This window comes from Cavia porcellus, unplaced genomic scaffold (assembly GCF_034190915.1).
Source record: "Cavia porcellus strain 051 isolate PalLab524CR breed Dunkin Hartley unplaced genomic scaffold, mCavPor4.1 scaffold_15, whole genome shotgun sequence".
In the NCBI taxonomy this organism is placed as follows: domain Eukaryota; kingdom Metazoa; phylum Chordata; class Mammalia; order Rodentia; family Caviidae; genus Cavia; species Cavia porcellus.
The window spans coordinates 43,567,367-43,584,141 of NW_026947498.1; the positions used below are offsets into that span (position 1 = coordinate 43,567,367).

General features: G+C 34.1%; 1 protein-coding gene across 9 annotated transcripts in view; it reads left to right on the forward strand.

The window, feature by feature from the left end:
* Epha6 (EPH receptor A6) overlaps positions 1 to 16,775 on the forward strand; it is an 806,211-nt gene that overhangs the window by 580,624 nt on the left and 208,812 nt on the right. For all 9 annotated transcript variants that reach the window (XM_063224791.1, XM_063224793.1, XM_063224792.1 and 6 more), the window contains one exon: positions 10,455 to 10,640. In XM_063224791.1, coding sequence (XP_063080861.1) covers positions 10,455 to 10,640 — 186 coding nt within the window. The remainder of the gene's footprint in view (positions 1 to 10,454; positions 10,641 to 16,775) is intronic.

The window sequence follows — 16,775 nt, forward strand, 5'->3', positions numbered from 1 at the left end:
TAAAAACTATCCTGGTGCTATGTATGTAACTCAAAAGGAGGGTACTTGGTTAACATGCACCAGACCCTGGATTTGAACGCTGTCTGGGTCTCCCCAAAAAACTGTTTAGCAGTTTTAAAATGTACACTGTATATTTATTTATTGTAGTTACTAAACAGTATAATGTATCACTGAAGTGTATTCTTCCAACCTTTGTGTACTTTGACCAACCCCTCCCCTTCCCTCTTCACTTACCTCTGATAACCACCATTCTATTCTCAATTTCTATTAGTTTAACTTTTTAGATTCTACATAAGTGGTATTATGTAGTGTTTGTCTTTTGTGAATGATTAGTTGACTTCACATTATATCCTCCAACCTCATTCATATTGTCCCAAATTACAGAGTTTTCTTCTTAAACACTCAATAGTATTCCTTTACAGATAGATTATACTTTTCTTTCTTTCTTTTTTCTTTCTTCTTTCTATTTTCACCTTATGTACTTTTCTGAAAATGCCCACCTTTTATGTACTAATTTCATAAATATTATGAAAAAGTTTCACAAAGTCAAGTGTAATATAAAGAAAATCCTGCTAAATACTACTCAGGAAAAAATATCAAATGGTCACCTAATAATTTATAGACTATCAGTAGACTATAATAGAACCTCTGCTTGAAGGAAAACATAGATATACTTTTCTATTAGCATATTTTTTGCAGATTAACATAGGCAAGTATTAGATGTAAATATTGCTTTTATATTATCCAAGCTCAGTAAGTTAGAAAATAATGGACTTGTTGATCTATAGTGGTTTTGTGTGTATCATTTTTATAGTGGCTGTTCTTGGTATTTAAACATGCCTATGACTTAGCACTGTCTAACAATATAAGTTTTATCCCAATTTGAAATGTAAAACCTTCCTATATTTTCTTACCCATTTATTCTATGATTAGCACCTACTTTATTTCCATTGTGAACAATGGTCCAGTGACCATGTGTATGAAAATACCTCTTCAGCATACTGATTTTAATTGTTTTGGGGTTGTTGGATCATATGTTAAATTTATTTTTAGTTTTCAGTGGATTTGTTTGCCATAATGGCTGTTTTCCCCCAATAGTACACAACAGTTTCCTTTTCTCTGTGTCCTCCCTAAAATTTGCTTCTTTTCACTTTTTCATAACTGCCATTCTGACAAGTAGGTGGTGATCCCTCCATGCTTTATTTGCATTTCTCAAACAGGAGTCGTAATGAGCATTTGTTCATGTATCTGTTAGTCATTTTTATTTAGTCCTTCAAAATGTCTTTTTAAGTCTTGTGTACATTTTTAGTTGAGTTCTTTGTTTTGTTGCTATTGAGTTATTTGAGTGTTATTTGAACTTTAGATCCTTATCAGATCTTTGGTTTGCAAATATTTTTCCCCAATCCATAGGTTGTCTCTTGGCTCAACTGTTTCCATGGTGGTGGAGTACTCGGACATATTTCTGGGTTCTCTGTTCTATTTCATTGGTCTATTTGTATGTTTTAATGATACAATTCACTTTTCTGGTTCCTTGGTATTGTATTTTGAAGTGGTTCTAATTCTTCCAACTTTGTTCTTTCTGTCCAAGGCTGTTTTTTGTTATGCTACCTTTTGTTATCTATACAAATTTTAGATTTTTTTTCTACTTCTTTGAAAAATTACCTTGGAATTCGGTACAGATTAAACTGAATCCATAGATTGCTTTGGGTTGTGTGGTCATTTTAACAATATTGTTCCAGTTCATGAACACAGGATACCTTCCTATTTATTTTTGCTATCCAGTATGTCTTTCATTAATATTTGATAGTTTTAGTATATGAGTACTTTATTAAACTTACACCTTTATACTACACTTTATTGAATTATATTTTATGTGCCCCTGAATGGAATTTATTTTTAAAATTTGTTTTATAAGTAGAAAGAAGATTCTACTTTCCTTCTTCTGCAGGTCTCTTAAGCTAACTTGCTCTAAGGTTTTTTTTAGTTCCACTATTTACCTATTGATTTTCTGTCGGTAAGATTCACCTCTCCTTGAAGGTGGAGTACTAAAGTCCCTTACTATTATTACACTGCAATCTATCTCACCTTTCAGATCTGTCAGGGCTTGCTTTATATATATTATACATTTATTATGTCCTCTTGATGAGTTGACCCCTTCTTCATTATATGTGATGTACTTTGTCTCTTTTTTTCTCTGTTTATGACTTAGACATTTTGTGTGTATTAAATATAATCATCCTTGCTAATTTTTTATTATAATATGCCTCTTGTTCTAATCTTTCACTTTTGTTGATGTGTCCGTAAGGCTGAAATGAGTATCTTTAACAGCATGTTGTTGTATTATTTTTTAATCTATTTGGCTATTATGAGTATTTTGAATGTACAATGTAACACATTTAAATACAAAGTAATTATTGGTAAGGTCTTACTATGGACATTTTGTTAATTTTGTGTTATTGATTGCTTTGTATTACATGTGTGTATTCTAATACTGCTGTATTTTTGTGATACTTATTATATTTGTAGTGCTGGCTTTTCTTTCTCTTTATGTTTTGTATATTTAGTAAAGATTTTTTCTTACCATGAGACTTACACATATCTCTTAATATAATAGGATATATTTATAATACTCTCATATACAATTTTGCTATTGCTTTTATACTTTACAGTGGCATCTATTAAGTAATTTATTGTTGTCATGGTTATTTTAATACTAGACTTGTAACTCTTTTATTTAAATTTTACTTCTTATCCTGTAATTAACATTTTATACTAAAGTCTATTCAGAGGTAAGAGTGATTTACACATCATCTTTGCAGTATTAGCATATTCTGAATTTGACTATATTTACCTTTACTGGTATTTTATGCTTTAATGTTTTTTCATATTGTTGCTCATCACCCTTAATGTTCTTTGAACTCTAAGAATTCCTTCAGCATTTTTGTCCTTCAGCATTCGTTGTCCTGGAATGCTCATTTCTCTATGTAATTTCCGAGTGACATAATTGGGAAGTATAATACTCTTGATTGGCATTTTTTTCTTTTATCACTTTGGATGTGTCATCTTCCTCTCTCCTCGTTTGTAAGGTTTTTATTGAGAAGTCTATGAACAGGCTTATTGCAGACCCCTGTTATATAATAAATTTCTTCTTTCTTAATTCCTTAAAGACTCCAGCTCTGACTTTTGGCAATTTAGTTGTGATGTGTCTTCGCGTATTCTTTTTAAAATTAATCTGGTTTGGGCCCTTTAAGTTTTCTGAGTCTTTATGTTCATATGGCTCTTAAGATTGGAAAGTTTTCAGTGTTTCTTTAAATAAGTTTTCTTCCCCTTTATCTCTTTTCCTTCTGGTATGCTCATAATGTATATATTTATATGTTTACTTAATTTTATTTTCTTTCATACTTATTTATAATTTACTCTTTTTCAAACATTATTTTTATTTTTCTTCTTCTAATTGTCATATTTCAAATATTCTGTTTCAATTTTCACAAACTCCTTCTTCTGCATGATCATATCTACTACTGGACCATTCTATTAAGTTTTTTTCATTTCTGTCATTTTATTCTTCAATTCTAATTTCTAATTGGTTCATTTTTATAGTGGGTGTCTTGTATTAAACTCATCTTGTTTATGCATCGGTTACTAATTTTACTTGGTTTTCTGTCTCTTTACTCATTTCTCCTTTAAAATGATAATTTTGAATGTTTTTCACACAATTCATATTAACTTCATGTTATTGCAAATGGCTATTGGAGATTCATTACTTTCCTTCAGTATTATAATGTCCTGGTTCTTTGTTATTTGTGTATCATTGCACTGAAATGTGTGCATGTGAAGGAACCAACCCCTCTTTCAGTCTTTCCAATCTGGTTTTCACAATTTAAACTCTGAGTTTTATGCTGACACCATTCCCTCTGAGATCATAGTTGAGGAGAGTGAGATCTGAATCTCTTAGCTGACACAGATTCTACAGTGAAGATCACAATTACTGGGTCTGGTACTTAGAGTTCTAGCAAACATGAGTCCTATTTGTTCCCTGGATAAACTGGGACCTTGATCTGGGAGGCTGGTGCTGAGATGATGAATGTCTGCTTTGGCCGATCTCTTACCACACATCCTAGTGTGTGTATGGGTTCCTTTAGCTCTTTAGAAGGATTTCTACCTTATTGAATAGGACCCTGACCTAACCATATTATGCTAGTCAAGGACTGAAATAATTTTGAACTGAGACACAAGATTGTTCCCTATCTATAAGCGAGACTGAAAATTTCAGGCTCTGTTTCCAGGAAAACAGGTAGTTATACCTCCCAGTGATTTCCTGGGTGAGCAGGCCTGTTCTCAGATTGAAATTCAGAAGGGCTGGAGCCAATATGTAGATCATTTTAAGACCCACAGAGGCGCCAATGTCAACTCAATATCACTCAATAAGACACACAGAGGCACTCAATATCAACTTTCAGGGTCAATGCAGGATATTCCTTTCTCCAACCCCCTCCCCATGTAGGCTGAACCAATCTCTTCAGAAAATAGTGGTGAGAACCAAAATCCGGGTCTATGTGAGAATCCTATATGAAGGGAAGGTTGGTAAGCCTGCCAGGTAAACTCAAACAGACATATCTAATGCTACCCTTGCTTTGGAGAGCCACTCCAAGGCCATAGTTATGAATAACCGAAACAGGTTCAGAGCTATTTTATAATCTTCTGTGGGACTGATGTTGTTAAAATGGCTTTGGTATTTCAAAATCCCAGCAAATCCTTCTGTGGACCGGATTGTTCCAGACTACAGATGAAAGACACTGTAGATGAACTCTAGGGCCTTTCAGCATCTATTGTAGAACAGAGGCCAACAAGCCTACCTTAGGGCATCTCCCTTCTGTTCCCTATACTGGCAGGATGACTCCAGGGCTGCTGCAGAAAAAGGGCTGGTCCCTACCCAAAACAACTTTACGATCTTCCAGGGAGCAGAGATCATCAAGTTTGTCCTATTAGCATGGGCAAGCAATTATTCTTTTGGGACCTAGTACTAACATAACTAAACTAGGACCTCAACAAAGGTGGCACAGACCAAAAATGACAGGAGATCTTTCAGGATCATCGGGATCAGTATCAGCAGACATACAAGCCAGGCTCTAAAGCACAGTGTGCATGATTTCTCCTAGACTTTTTGGTTGTGGGTTTTGTTTGTAGGCTCAAGACCAGACAGATCTATAGTCAAGCCATTTGAGGAATGAGGTAACTTTGGGGTCTGACACCACAGCTACAATCAGTGGATCTGTTATTTGGGTACAGATCTGCATTTTAAAAGAGTTCTAGGTCTTATGTTCTTACAACCTCCTGCATAAATCCAAAACCTCCTATGAAGAGACTTTTGTCCCAAAATGAGTGTAAAACTTTTTTTTGTTGAGGGAGAATATGAGTAGGTGATGGCTTATTCTACCAACTTGGTATTATTATCCTCTAGTTGTTTCTTAGTGGCCTGTGATCCACCCTGTTGGTCCTAGAGTTAGTTATGGGCTTGCTGGAACACACAACACTTTACATTGGACACAAATGATGCAATATTTATTAATCATATATATCACAGTCCAAGGGAGAAAGACACTGCACATCATTCAGGGCCACATGGAAGTTAAATTTGAGAACAGAGTAAGCAACCAGGGCTATAGGATGCATGCTTTGTGGTATCAAGATGGAGGAATCACACTAATTCACAGTGTGAATCATTCCCCAGGCTGTCATAGCTACTTAGGGATAAGGTTCCCTGCACCCAATCTGTTGGATAAGGTTTATTTGGTTAGGAGACCTTACTTGCAGGAACAGACTGGAGAGGAGAACTTACAATAAGTCTATGTGAGCCCCTGTAAGGTTCCTCCAGCTAAATATTGAGCCTTAATTTAAGGATTTACACCATAGTATCTGAGTAAATCTTAGATACTGGAAAAGTAGACTAAAATAAGAATAAAAAATAAAGCTATTAATTGTTTTTTTAAGTGGCATTCATTTTAGCCAAGAGACAGATGTATGTTACTTGAGATGGCACAGTGACCTTACCTCTGTCCGGGCTTAGATAAAATTATGTATTGGTCCTAATTTATCTTATTTTATCATGACTTCAGAATAACCTCATCTGAGGTTAATGTTATATTTAATGTGAGAATAAAATAGCCTAACTCTGACAGCCAGGCCAGCTTCTCAAAGAGCTTTTTTTTTTTTTTTCTTTCTTTCCTTCTGTTTTCTTTATTTTAAGCTGGACAGGCTGGTGGTAGGATAAGTTCTATGGAACAATAACTGGAAATTTTCTTTAGGAGACACAGCCAAGCTCAGCCTTTACTGCCAATAACAATCTGTCTCTGAACTGGGTGGATGCAGCTCATTGGTAGAGTGCTTGCCTAGCATGTGTGAGACCCTGGCCTAGCACCACAAAAGAAAAAAAAAATCTACATAAAGAATGACTGCAGAGGGCATAGAGATGGAAGGAGAGAAGAAAAGACAACTCGTAGTGGAGACTACTGTTGGATGGAAACCCTACGTGTGGTGAAAGAAATATGTCATCAGAGTTAACAGACGGGCTGGGGATTTAGCTCAGCGTCATAAGGACCTTCCTTGCAAGTGTGCGGTCGTGAGTTCGATCCCTGGTACTGATAAAAACGAAAAAGACAAAAAAAAAAAAAAAAAAAAAACAGAGTTAACAGACATGAATATTGTTGAAGTCAGAATGATGGATCTTTGCTTTCTGACACTTCAGGAGTTGTAGGTGGGGGAGATTCAGACCCAGAAAACAGGGAGTAAAATTCTGGAAAGCCATGCTTCAGGCAGCACTTTACTGCCACTCACCCTGCAGTCCTCACAGTTCTAGTTCAATTATATAGGCTCTACATGAAAATGCAATACTAGTTGATAGTTTAATGTGATCCCATATATTTTACAGCAAACTTTCTTGTCCAGAAAGGTTTTACCACTGTCTAGGGAGACAACTGAAGCTGTTAGCTAGTGAATGCACTGTCAGTGGCAGAAGATCAATTACCTGAGATATAATTTTCTTTTCTCTCTTAAAGTTACATAGACAGTAGTCATTTTTTCCAGACCATCTAGCATACAACATATTTGAGCTATATTTCCATTGCCATTTAATAGTGAAAGGTTCATGGGATATGGTTTTATCATTCCATTCACCTGTCCATATCCAGCTCTACAGAAGAGTTGGTTTGAAGATATTACTAATGGTGAATTAAGCATATTAATTATGCTTAATAATTACGCATAAAAATTAACAATAATAAATAGCCCAGACAAAGGGAATTGTGATCTACAAGGAAGAATTCTAGAGCTAGGTAAGCTAGATTCAAAGGTGAGCTCCTCCACTTACTAGACAGTGTGACTGTCTACTAAATAAGTTCACTGTAAACAAGTTACTCGATAAGCACTATATAAGCTCTAGCATTGTAATAATGATTGCAACTATGTATTGTTAATGAGATAAAGTGTTTAACACCAGACTCCTGTACACCAAGTATACACAGGGCTTCTAATAACATAATGCATCAGTCTTTGGCAGTGTCTGGAATTTTACATTTAATTTAAAATATGTGTTCTTGTCTCCCTGATATATCTAACACATCCATGCCTACTGAGGATAGATGTTAATAAATTCTGAGACTCAGCTTTTGGATTTTGCCTAAAGAATGCACTAGGAATCTCAGGTCTTTAATTGAAGCAGTCCTGTTTAGTGCCAATGAAATAAGTGTGATAACAGCTAGATCTTGCAGATCCTTATATGACTAAAACATCTGCCTGGTGTTAATAAGATACATGAAATTTAGACAACAGATACTCAAAGAAAATTACCACTGTGTCTGTCTTGATAAAATGCCAACAGAGTCCTTGTTTATTTCATTATATTCAAAAGTTTATTTGACTTCACATGAAATGTGAATAGAAAAATCATATGGGCTATAGCAAATTTGTAAAACAAATAAAGTGAAAGTGAAGTAAAGCATAAATATTTGAATTGTTATGGATATTCATTAGAAAAAAAACATTGATTAGTGAATGAGTTTCAAGTATCTTAATAGGATTAGACCTGACATGAGTTTAAATTATACACACATTTTTCTCTGGTTCTAAAATCTTAGTAGAAAAATGTTGAAACATTCTATTTTGATTCTTTAATGTAGAATGAATTTTTTTAAAAACTCATGAGTTACTACAAACATAATTTAAAATTTAAGCTTTATTCTTCAATGAACTACAAACATATAGTTCCCAACAAATTGGGAGCATTGGTAAGTTTACAGTATTATCCTTAGCTTTTAATAGTGAAATATTACCTTTTAACAGCATTAACCCAGCAAATTTATGTCAGATTTGTAAAACCCACAGATCTTATACTCTGAAATATAGTGGCAATAGTCTTGTCTTATTAGACTGTTTCCCATTTCCAATGAACACCTGCAAAAACGTTTTATAAAAAGCAAAGTTTTTAATTATTTTCTAGTTATTTTTACACAAAGAAAACTTAGTATCTATACCAAAAGATAGTTGCTGTTCATGTCTGGCCAATATTTAGTTTACTGTGATGAACTGAGTCAAAGAAAGTATAGAAAGTTGGTATCTGTGGCACTGAAAATTCTGATACTCTACACTTGAACTTACAGTGTACCCAACAATAGACAATAGCTGATAACCAATAAACAACTGGACACTATCTAATTTTCATTGCTTTTATCCTTCAAAAATTTAAACAGAATAACTTTTTGAGTAGCACGTCACCATTTACAAATACTTGCGTATAAGCAGTATTCTAATGTTCGATTGTCCTGATATCCTTGCAAGAAAACAGCACAATAGAATTATGGAAAGCCTTATTTGTTCACCTTATATGTGAAAAGAAAAAAGAGGATCAAATATCATGCGTTAAGTAAGTGCAGAGAATTTGACCTGAAAAATGAGGAGTCTGGAATTTCCAGCTTTGTTGACTGTACTGCTTTGTTGACTGTACTGCATCTATGACATCTCTCTCACATTAACCTCTCTTATCTCATTGCCCCTCCCTGTGCCCATCATTCATTTATTGTTGCGGATCCTTGAAGATTTGTCTTCGATTTTTCCACTCCCTCCAGGGACTGTTCCTTTGACTATGTCTACTTCTGTCTCACTCATTGTTCTTAGGCAGCATGAGTTCTGTGACATTAGGAAGTTTTTCAGTCCCTACTGTTCTTACTCAGCAAATGCACCATTTATAGTGATTGATTCTGAAGCATTTCACTTATGTTCATCTAAAATTTCCAACTCAGCTATAAGCTCAGGAGAACAGAGATGAAGTTTTATGCTTCTTGGAAATTCAGAGCAAGTTGACACTATAACATATACATATGAAATTATTGCTAAATACATATTTGGTTATTGTTTATACTCAATGAAACTAGGACAAAAACATAACTTATTATATTTATAGCCTGAATAATCACTTACATTATTGAGTCTTTGGTTTTTTGATATGTTCATAAATTAATTGGCCCTACCATCAGTTTTAAGTGGCAAATGAACCCATACATTATGACCTGGGGAACAAAATCACCTATATCTGATAGATGCCCTGTATAGATCAAGCATTTTATATATAATAGAATTGAGAACAGAAACATAAAATGTATTGTAATAATTGCTTTCCCATAGAATTATATTAGTTTTTATTTTGAAATTCTGTATCATCATTTTTCTTTTTTGTTTTGTTGTTGTTTTAAATTTAAAAATCACAATAGAATTACTCTGCTAATCATAGCTTCTTAACAAATCAGAGATATCATTCAATAGTAGCTCCTATGATAATAGCATATGAAAGTACATTCTGTTATTGATGAATAATAACATGATAATTGTTTTAGTTACTCTTCTCTGATGTCAGACAAAGTATCTGACAATGTTAAAGGAGGATAGGTTTATTTGGCACAGTGTTTGCAGAGGTTTAGTCTATCTTTGGCTGGCTCCAAGGCAGAATAGCATGACAGATAAGCCTCACAAGGAGAAACAATTTTTGGCAGAAAGCAGGTAGCAAAACAACAAGGGACAATCACAGCTTTTTCTATCACTTATATTTTATCCAAGCTACTTAGGGCAAGTAGCACTTACAGCCATTATCCTCATATCCTTGATCCTAGCATTACATATCTAGATCCATGCATCTGTCTGTGTCACACACTCTAGATCCAGCCACTTCTGCAAAAGCCTCACCTATGACTTCATAAGGGGACATCTAATCACAAGCCAATGTAGAAATGAATAAATGCTGTTGATCAAGCATATTGTCCACACAAATTTGAATTTTAGAAAAAAATATTCTTGTGAAAGTTACTTGAGAGTCACATTCTTATTTTTAAGTGTAACAATTGCAATTTGATTTTTTGAAATACAAGTATTCTGTTTAAACAAATAACTGCTTTTTTTTTCATATTAAGGTGAATTTGGAGAAGTTTGTAGTGGGCGTTTGAAGACACCAGGGAAAAGAGAAATTCCAGTTGCCATTAAAACTTTGAAAGGTGGCCACATGGATCGGCAAAGAAGAGATTTTCTAAGAGAAGCAAGCATCATGGGTCAATTTGATCACCCAAACATAATTCGCCTAGAAGGTGTGGTCACAAAAAGTAAGTTTCTAATTTTCTTACTACTTCATGTATCAATCAGAATTTGTTTAAAAATTTAATAGAATACCACAATCATCAAAGGAATAATTTTGTTAGGATATTGGCTTCTGAAACTACCTCTCAGAGTCTTGATTTTTAAGCTATGAGTTTTTCAGAATTTGCATTGGTTGCCAAATAGCTTTGAAAACGTATTAACTATAAATCACTGCTAATTCAGTTGAAGTCAGTAAGTCAAGAGTAAGGAGTTATATTTTTTTCTAAATATCAATGAAATGAAAAGAATAGTGTCAAATGTTGGGTCATTCAGGTTAAATACTACTATTTAGAAACAAATTTTATACATAAATACAAATGCTTCATCTGGAGTAAAACATTTCAATAAAGGAGTTCAGCATAAAACCATGTACATAAAAACCATTAAAATTATTATAATTGATAAAAAATAAAATATTATAACTTCTAAATCAAAAATCCTGCTCTCACAGACGTTAAGAACAAGCTCATTCTTTTGAGAGGAAGTTTCTAGAAAATCAAAAATTAGTGATATAATACTCTAAAAATATAGATTGCTGTATGTTTACTTTTATTTGAGTAATGATAAGGTATGAAATGTAATAATATTTCTTCTGTTTTATTCAATAACAAATTAAATGTATAAAACCTAAAACAAAATGGCATTTAAAATTTGATAAAAATGATTAAAATCTTTGAGAAAAGTATTTTTATAGAACTAAAATTTCTAAACATCATATGTACAAAGTTGAAATTTTATGTCATATTTGGAAGCAGGAAAGTATATAAGTTACTAAAAGCATGCCCATCAGTGTGTCTGAAATTCCTAACTCCTTCTCAGAAGTCCTTGGCCAATGTACGGCCAGAAGGAACATGGTTGTTACACAGCCCACCATGGTTGTTTCAAAGGCAGGAAAAAGTGCTCTCGATGATCGGTACCATGGGCTTTTGCTGGCCTCAGTGGGACTTCTCAGTATTCGTGCCCTAGTGGAGTTTTATCTTACACTGAGTCTGAGTTTCTGTGTGTGACCAACCTTGGCCTGTGGGACATAAATGAGTCTGACACAGGTGGAGGCATTTTGCGTATTTCCACACTGCAGCTGTCCTGCAGTGCTGCTTCTTCCTGGAACGCAGGCGCCATGCGGAGTGAAGGCAGTCCACATGGCAAGGCAACAGCAGTGCTTCAGAGAGATCTGTGCAGCTCTGGTCAGCAACCCTAGCTGAGCTTCCACAGAGAGCACTGATGGCAGTCCTGCACAGGAGCCTTCGCAGATGTTATGGCACCTTTAATCCCTGCCATCACCTCCAGCAGAGGGCTGCAGCTGTCACAAAGAAACCACCCACCGCAGTTTAGCCAATCAGAAAACAGAAAAAAAGTGGTTATTTTAAGCCATTACATTTGGATCATTTGTTTGTTTTACAGCAATAGAAAACAAACAGATGAATCCCAATTAGAATTCTCCTGTCAGTTAAGATTTATTCAGCTTTCTATAATTAAACATCTCTATTCTTTACTTTGATGTCTGTAATATGGGATCAAAATAATCTGCTGTATCATTCACTGAAACATTGCAGTTCTCTTTTTTGCGATATAACAAAGAAATGCTATAAGAATTAAATTTATAAATGTATAAACCATTTAGTACCATATGTGGCTGATAGTATGCTACATTAAGTGACAGCCCTGGCTGATAACTACCTATGCCACACATGTGACTTGTACCTTTACTGTTTTATCCTCACAGAAGCTCTTGTGAATAAAATATCCATATTTGAATGATGAGAAATTGAGATTCAAACAGATGAACTAACTTAGCACTTCTAACCCAAAATGGCATGATTGGTGGTTCAAACTGAAGTCCTCCCTACTGGAAAATCCACGCTTTCATTCTTTTCTTTTTCCTTCTGTGCATCACGGTGAATCAGTTTCAAACTTATCTTATCTGAATTAAATAATAGTAAACAACAATCTGAATGGAAAATAGTACTGTTTTTCAAAATAGTAAAAATAGTGAAATCAGCTACTTCTAAAATGTAATTTTGGGAAATGTCTATTTCATGTACTGAAATGTAATGTAATATGAATGAGAAAAATTGAGACACAGAGTTGAAATAGTTATTATTTATTTTATATTTTCTAATTTTTCTCTTTAATTTAGCTGGAGAAGTTTAAGTTACTTCATCTGTCTTACATCTCAATGGCAAGTTAAATAGCATTTTTAAGTTGAGTTACTTTTACTGAGTATTTAAAAATAATTTAAATATGATAAATCGACTTATATGTATGTATATATGAACTATCAGGAAATAAATGTCCAACAATGAATTACATAGTTTAAAAGATTTTTAATTTTTTGTTTGATAAGTCAAATTATACATTATTTCCATGTATTTTTGTTTTTGTTCTCATAAAAAGAAAAAAATGATATATAGCCTTATGAAATAGGGGGAGTTACATTCTAAATCAATGGGACACATTTAATACGATAATCCATAACACTTGTCTTCCATGTTGAAATGGTTTATTTTACATAAATATCCAAACAAAAAACATAGTAATTTTTTACGTTTTTAAAAATTTCGCCCAGAAATTAGACCTCTGTCTACCCAAATTTGTGTACTTCAAAAGCGAAGGCCGTTGTCCTACTAAGATAAAAAAGAAAGAAAAGAAGTCTCCATTTCTGTTACAAGAAAATTAGAAGAATGTATTCAATGCTTGAATGACAATCAAAACTACAGTTTTAACTTGTACAAGTGTCCCCATGTGACTATGGTGTGATGCTGCCAAAGTAGATGGTGAGGATGGAGAAAAAAATAATTTCCACAGCGGGCTTGTTACACTGTTCTCATCTTGACTCAAGTGCTGTGGCATTGGTAGGAGAAAGGCAATAAATAAGTATGTGAGTAAAGGCATGCCTCGTTCCCATAAATACATGGTAATGGTTCTAGGAATGCCTTTAAGTAGCCAAGCGATAGCTAGCAAGTAATGTTCCCTAAAGAGAGAACATTAACTGGTGAAAATAAAGGCTGATAAATGCATGCTTATAAGTATCTGAGTCTAAGAAACAAATGCATAGGCTTTCAGTTAGCAGCAATAGAAAACTATACATAAAAAATCTTCACAAAATTGTTCCATAAATTCTTAATATGCATCCATTTTTATCTTGTAAATTTTTTTCTCTAAGAAATATATAATATAAAGTTTTTAGGAACACTTTGCTTCCAGTTATATTTGTGCGTATAACTACTTTTATAAAAAATCTTAAAAGCTAAATGATTAAAAACTATATTTTACAAAATGCATGTCTGATAAAAGTTAAAATTATTTATATGATACACATTATGATTTCATTAACCTGTTAGGATAAAATGATATAAAAAAGATTAAGTGGCCTATAACCATGTTCTAAGTGCATACTTTTTCTTCTAAAAACATATAGAAACCCTCAGTAAGGAGATATGCAGCCATTAGTAGCACAAATAGTAGCAATTTGTAACAGATAATGCATACGTCAGTGTTATTAACTACATAACCAAAGAAAAAGAGCTATCCATCTATAAAAATAAAAATTTCAGTTTAATCATAAAGAAATATGTTGAAGGGACATTTCAGGAGGTTGGACCCCAAAATTAAAATTCATGATGACAGAAGAACTAAAAAGAAAAATAATGAAGTGTCTATCTTCCAGCTGAGTTGAAGTTAAAGTAACTATGAGTTAACTACATCATCAATCCAGTGAGAGTAGTAGAAGCAGGATTACAGATTGCCAAAAAAAAAAAAAAAAACTTCATGTTAGTGTAGGACAATCTTTCATTCTTTTTTTAAGTACATGCTTGCAATATATAAAGATTAAATTCATTGTAAAAAGTTGATACATGTACGTGACACATCTTAATTCATTACATATATCCTTCCCTTCCCCATCCACCTCTTGATCTCTTTCTTATTTACAAAAGTACTGTTTCCTATTATCTTTTATTTTGCTCTTTGATTTATTTATGCTTTGAGTTTCTCATGTAAGAGAAAATGTGATATTTCAACTTATATTTCTCATTTATTTCATTTACGTTATGGTCTCAAGGGCATTCATTTTTCTACAAATGACTCAAGTGTACCCTTCATTATAGCAGAATGGTACTCCATTGTGTGTGAACCGGACATTTTTTAAAGATTCCATGGTATGTTATTGAAGCTGTAACTGATAGGGCTGTGCCTGTTCATACCCTCTTTAAATATTCAGGAATAATAAAAGTGACACGAGGAGTTTGGTGGATACTTAAGGGTATCCAACAGTTAAAGGCATTGTAGTAAAAGCATAAAAATGCCTCTTGGGTCTCAGAATATATTCTTCTTGTCATGTAAAATATATTCCATATTTCATATTCCACATATCATGTAATAGTAATAAGCATCTCTAAAATTTTTACAATTATCATTGGGCTGCTATATCTGCTTTTCTGCCTAGGACTATTTGCAGAACTAATGTGACCTCTTTAGAGTGCAATTTTCCGTAATCAAAAGACTGAAAATTGCAGATTAGATAATAAAAAAGATTGTATCTCACTGTCATACTTTATAATTCCATTCCTTTGACAAGAGAGTCATGAAAACATTGGTAAAGAAGTTTTATACGAGTTATAAATTACCACCTCACTTCTAACCATTGTACCTTCAGATTCATATTGATGATTCAAGATAAATATAAAGAAGGTCAGAAAAAAACAACCAAAAAATGCTTTCAACATTTTAACAATTTATAGTCCATATTATAGAAATTTATGGGTAAAATTATCCCATATGGAAAATCAATACTTAGTATTATATTACTTAAACTTTCATCACTATAATCAAACAGCTGATATAATTAACTTAGTAAAGAAAAGATCTATTTTGGCTGTCAGTTTTGGGAATCTCAGTTCAGGACTGATCGGGCTCTTGTGTTGGGCCTCTGCATGGGCAGCACATTGTGGCAGGAGCACATAGTAGAGCCAAATCATCCTCCTCATGAGCAGGAAGCAGGGAAAGCAGGGTTCAGGGAACTGGTCTCCTTTGAAAGCCTATCTCTAACAACCCAGAAACCTCTCCCTGGTCTCTGCCTCCTAAATATTCAACTCACTGCCTCCCAGTAATACCTTTCTGCAGACCAAACTATTAACACAGGGGCCTTTGTGAGGAACAACTAATGCATTACAGAGATAAATAGTCTATAAGTCTATTCATAATAATAGACAAATATTTTATCTGAGATTCAACTACGCTGATACTTAAGATAAGTTTAAGAGTTTTATTGTTTTTTGTTTTCCAACAAATATGTACTCAGCACTAGATATAAGGCACAATTACTGGTTTTTTAAAACCTAGAAGATGGGGCTGGGGATTTAGCTCAGCGGCATAAGTACCTGCCTTGCAAGCAGGCAGTCATGAGTTCAATCCTTGGTATGGATAAAAAGGAAAAAGACAAAAAAAAATTAAAACCTAGAAGATATTGCAAAGAAATGCTCAGTACTCTTGAGAAACTGGTGCCACTCTACATAGATTAACAAATATGCAGGTCATTATTTCTACTACTATAATGGGTTGGTAACTGGTAGTCAACTTAAATACATAGGTCAATAAATTTGCAGATTATTATTTCAACTACTGTAGTGGATTAGTAACTGGTAATCAACTTAATTAAATACCAGCTGAATTGGATCAGCATGGTCCTGAGCATGGCCTACCTGAGGACAGTTGCTAGCCTAAAAAGGAGACCTGGAGCGAAAGTGTAGCATTGTGGGTTCTCCTAAGTGTTGCTGTTGTTTGGAGCCATTGGTTCTCCTGGAGGAGCTGGTCATGCTGGCTTCCATGTTATGAACTCTGCTGTTATCATCAGAGAAGCTCCAGTCTTTGCTGCTGAGATTGGCTGAAGCTCACTTTTGAGGAGCTCTGATCCTTACTTTGAGTGTTGCTTTTTGGCTCTGCTGTTTAATCTCCAGGGAAAGTTTGTCACACTGGCTTCCTGATATGGACTTGGCCATTCTCATCATCAGAGGAACTTGGGAGCTCATTGTCTCTCAGGATGGCTGTGGTGCTTTTTGGGGGAGCCCTGATCCTCAGTTTGAGTGTTACTTCTTGGCTCCACT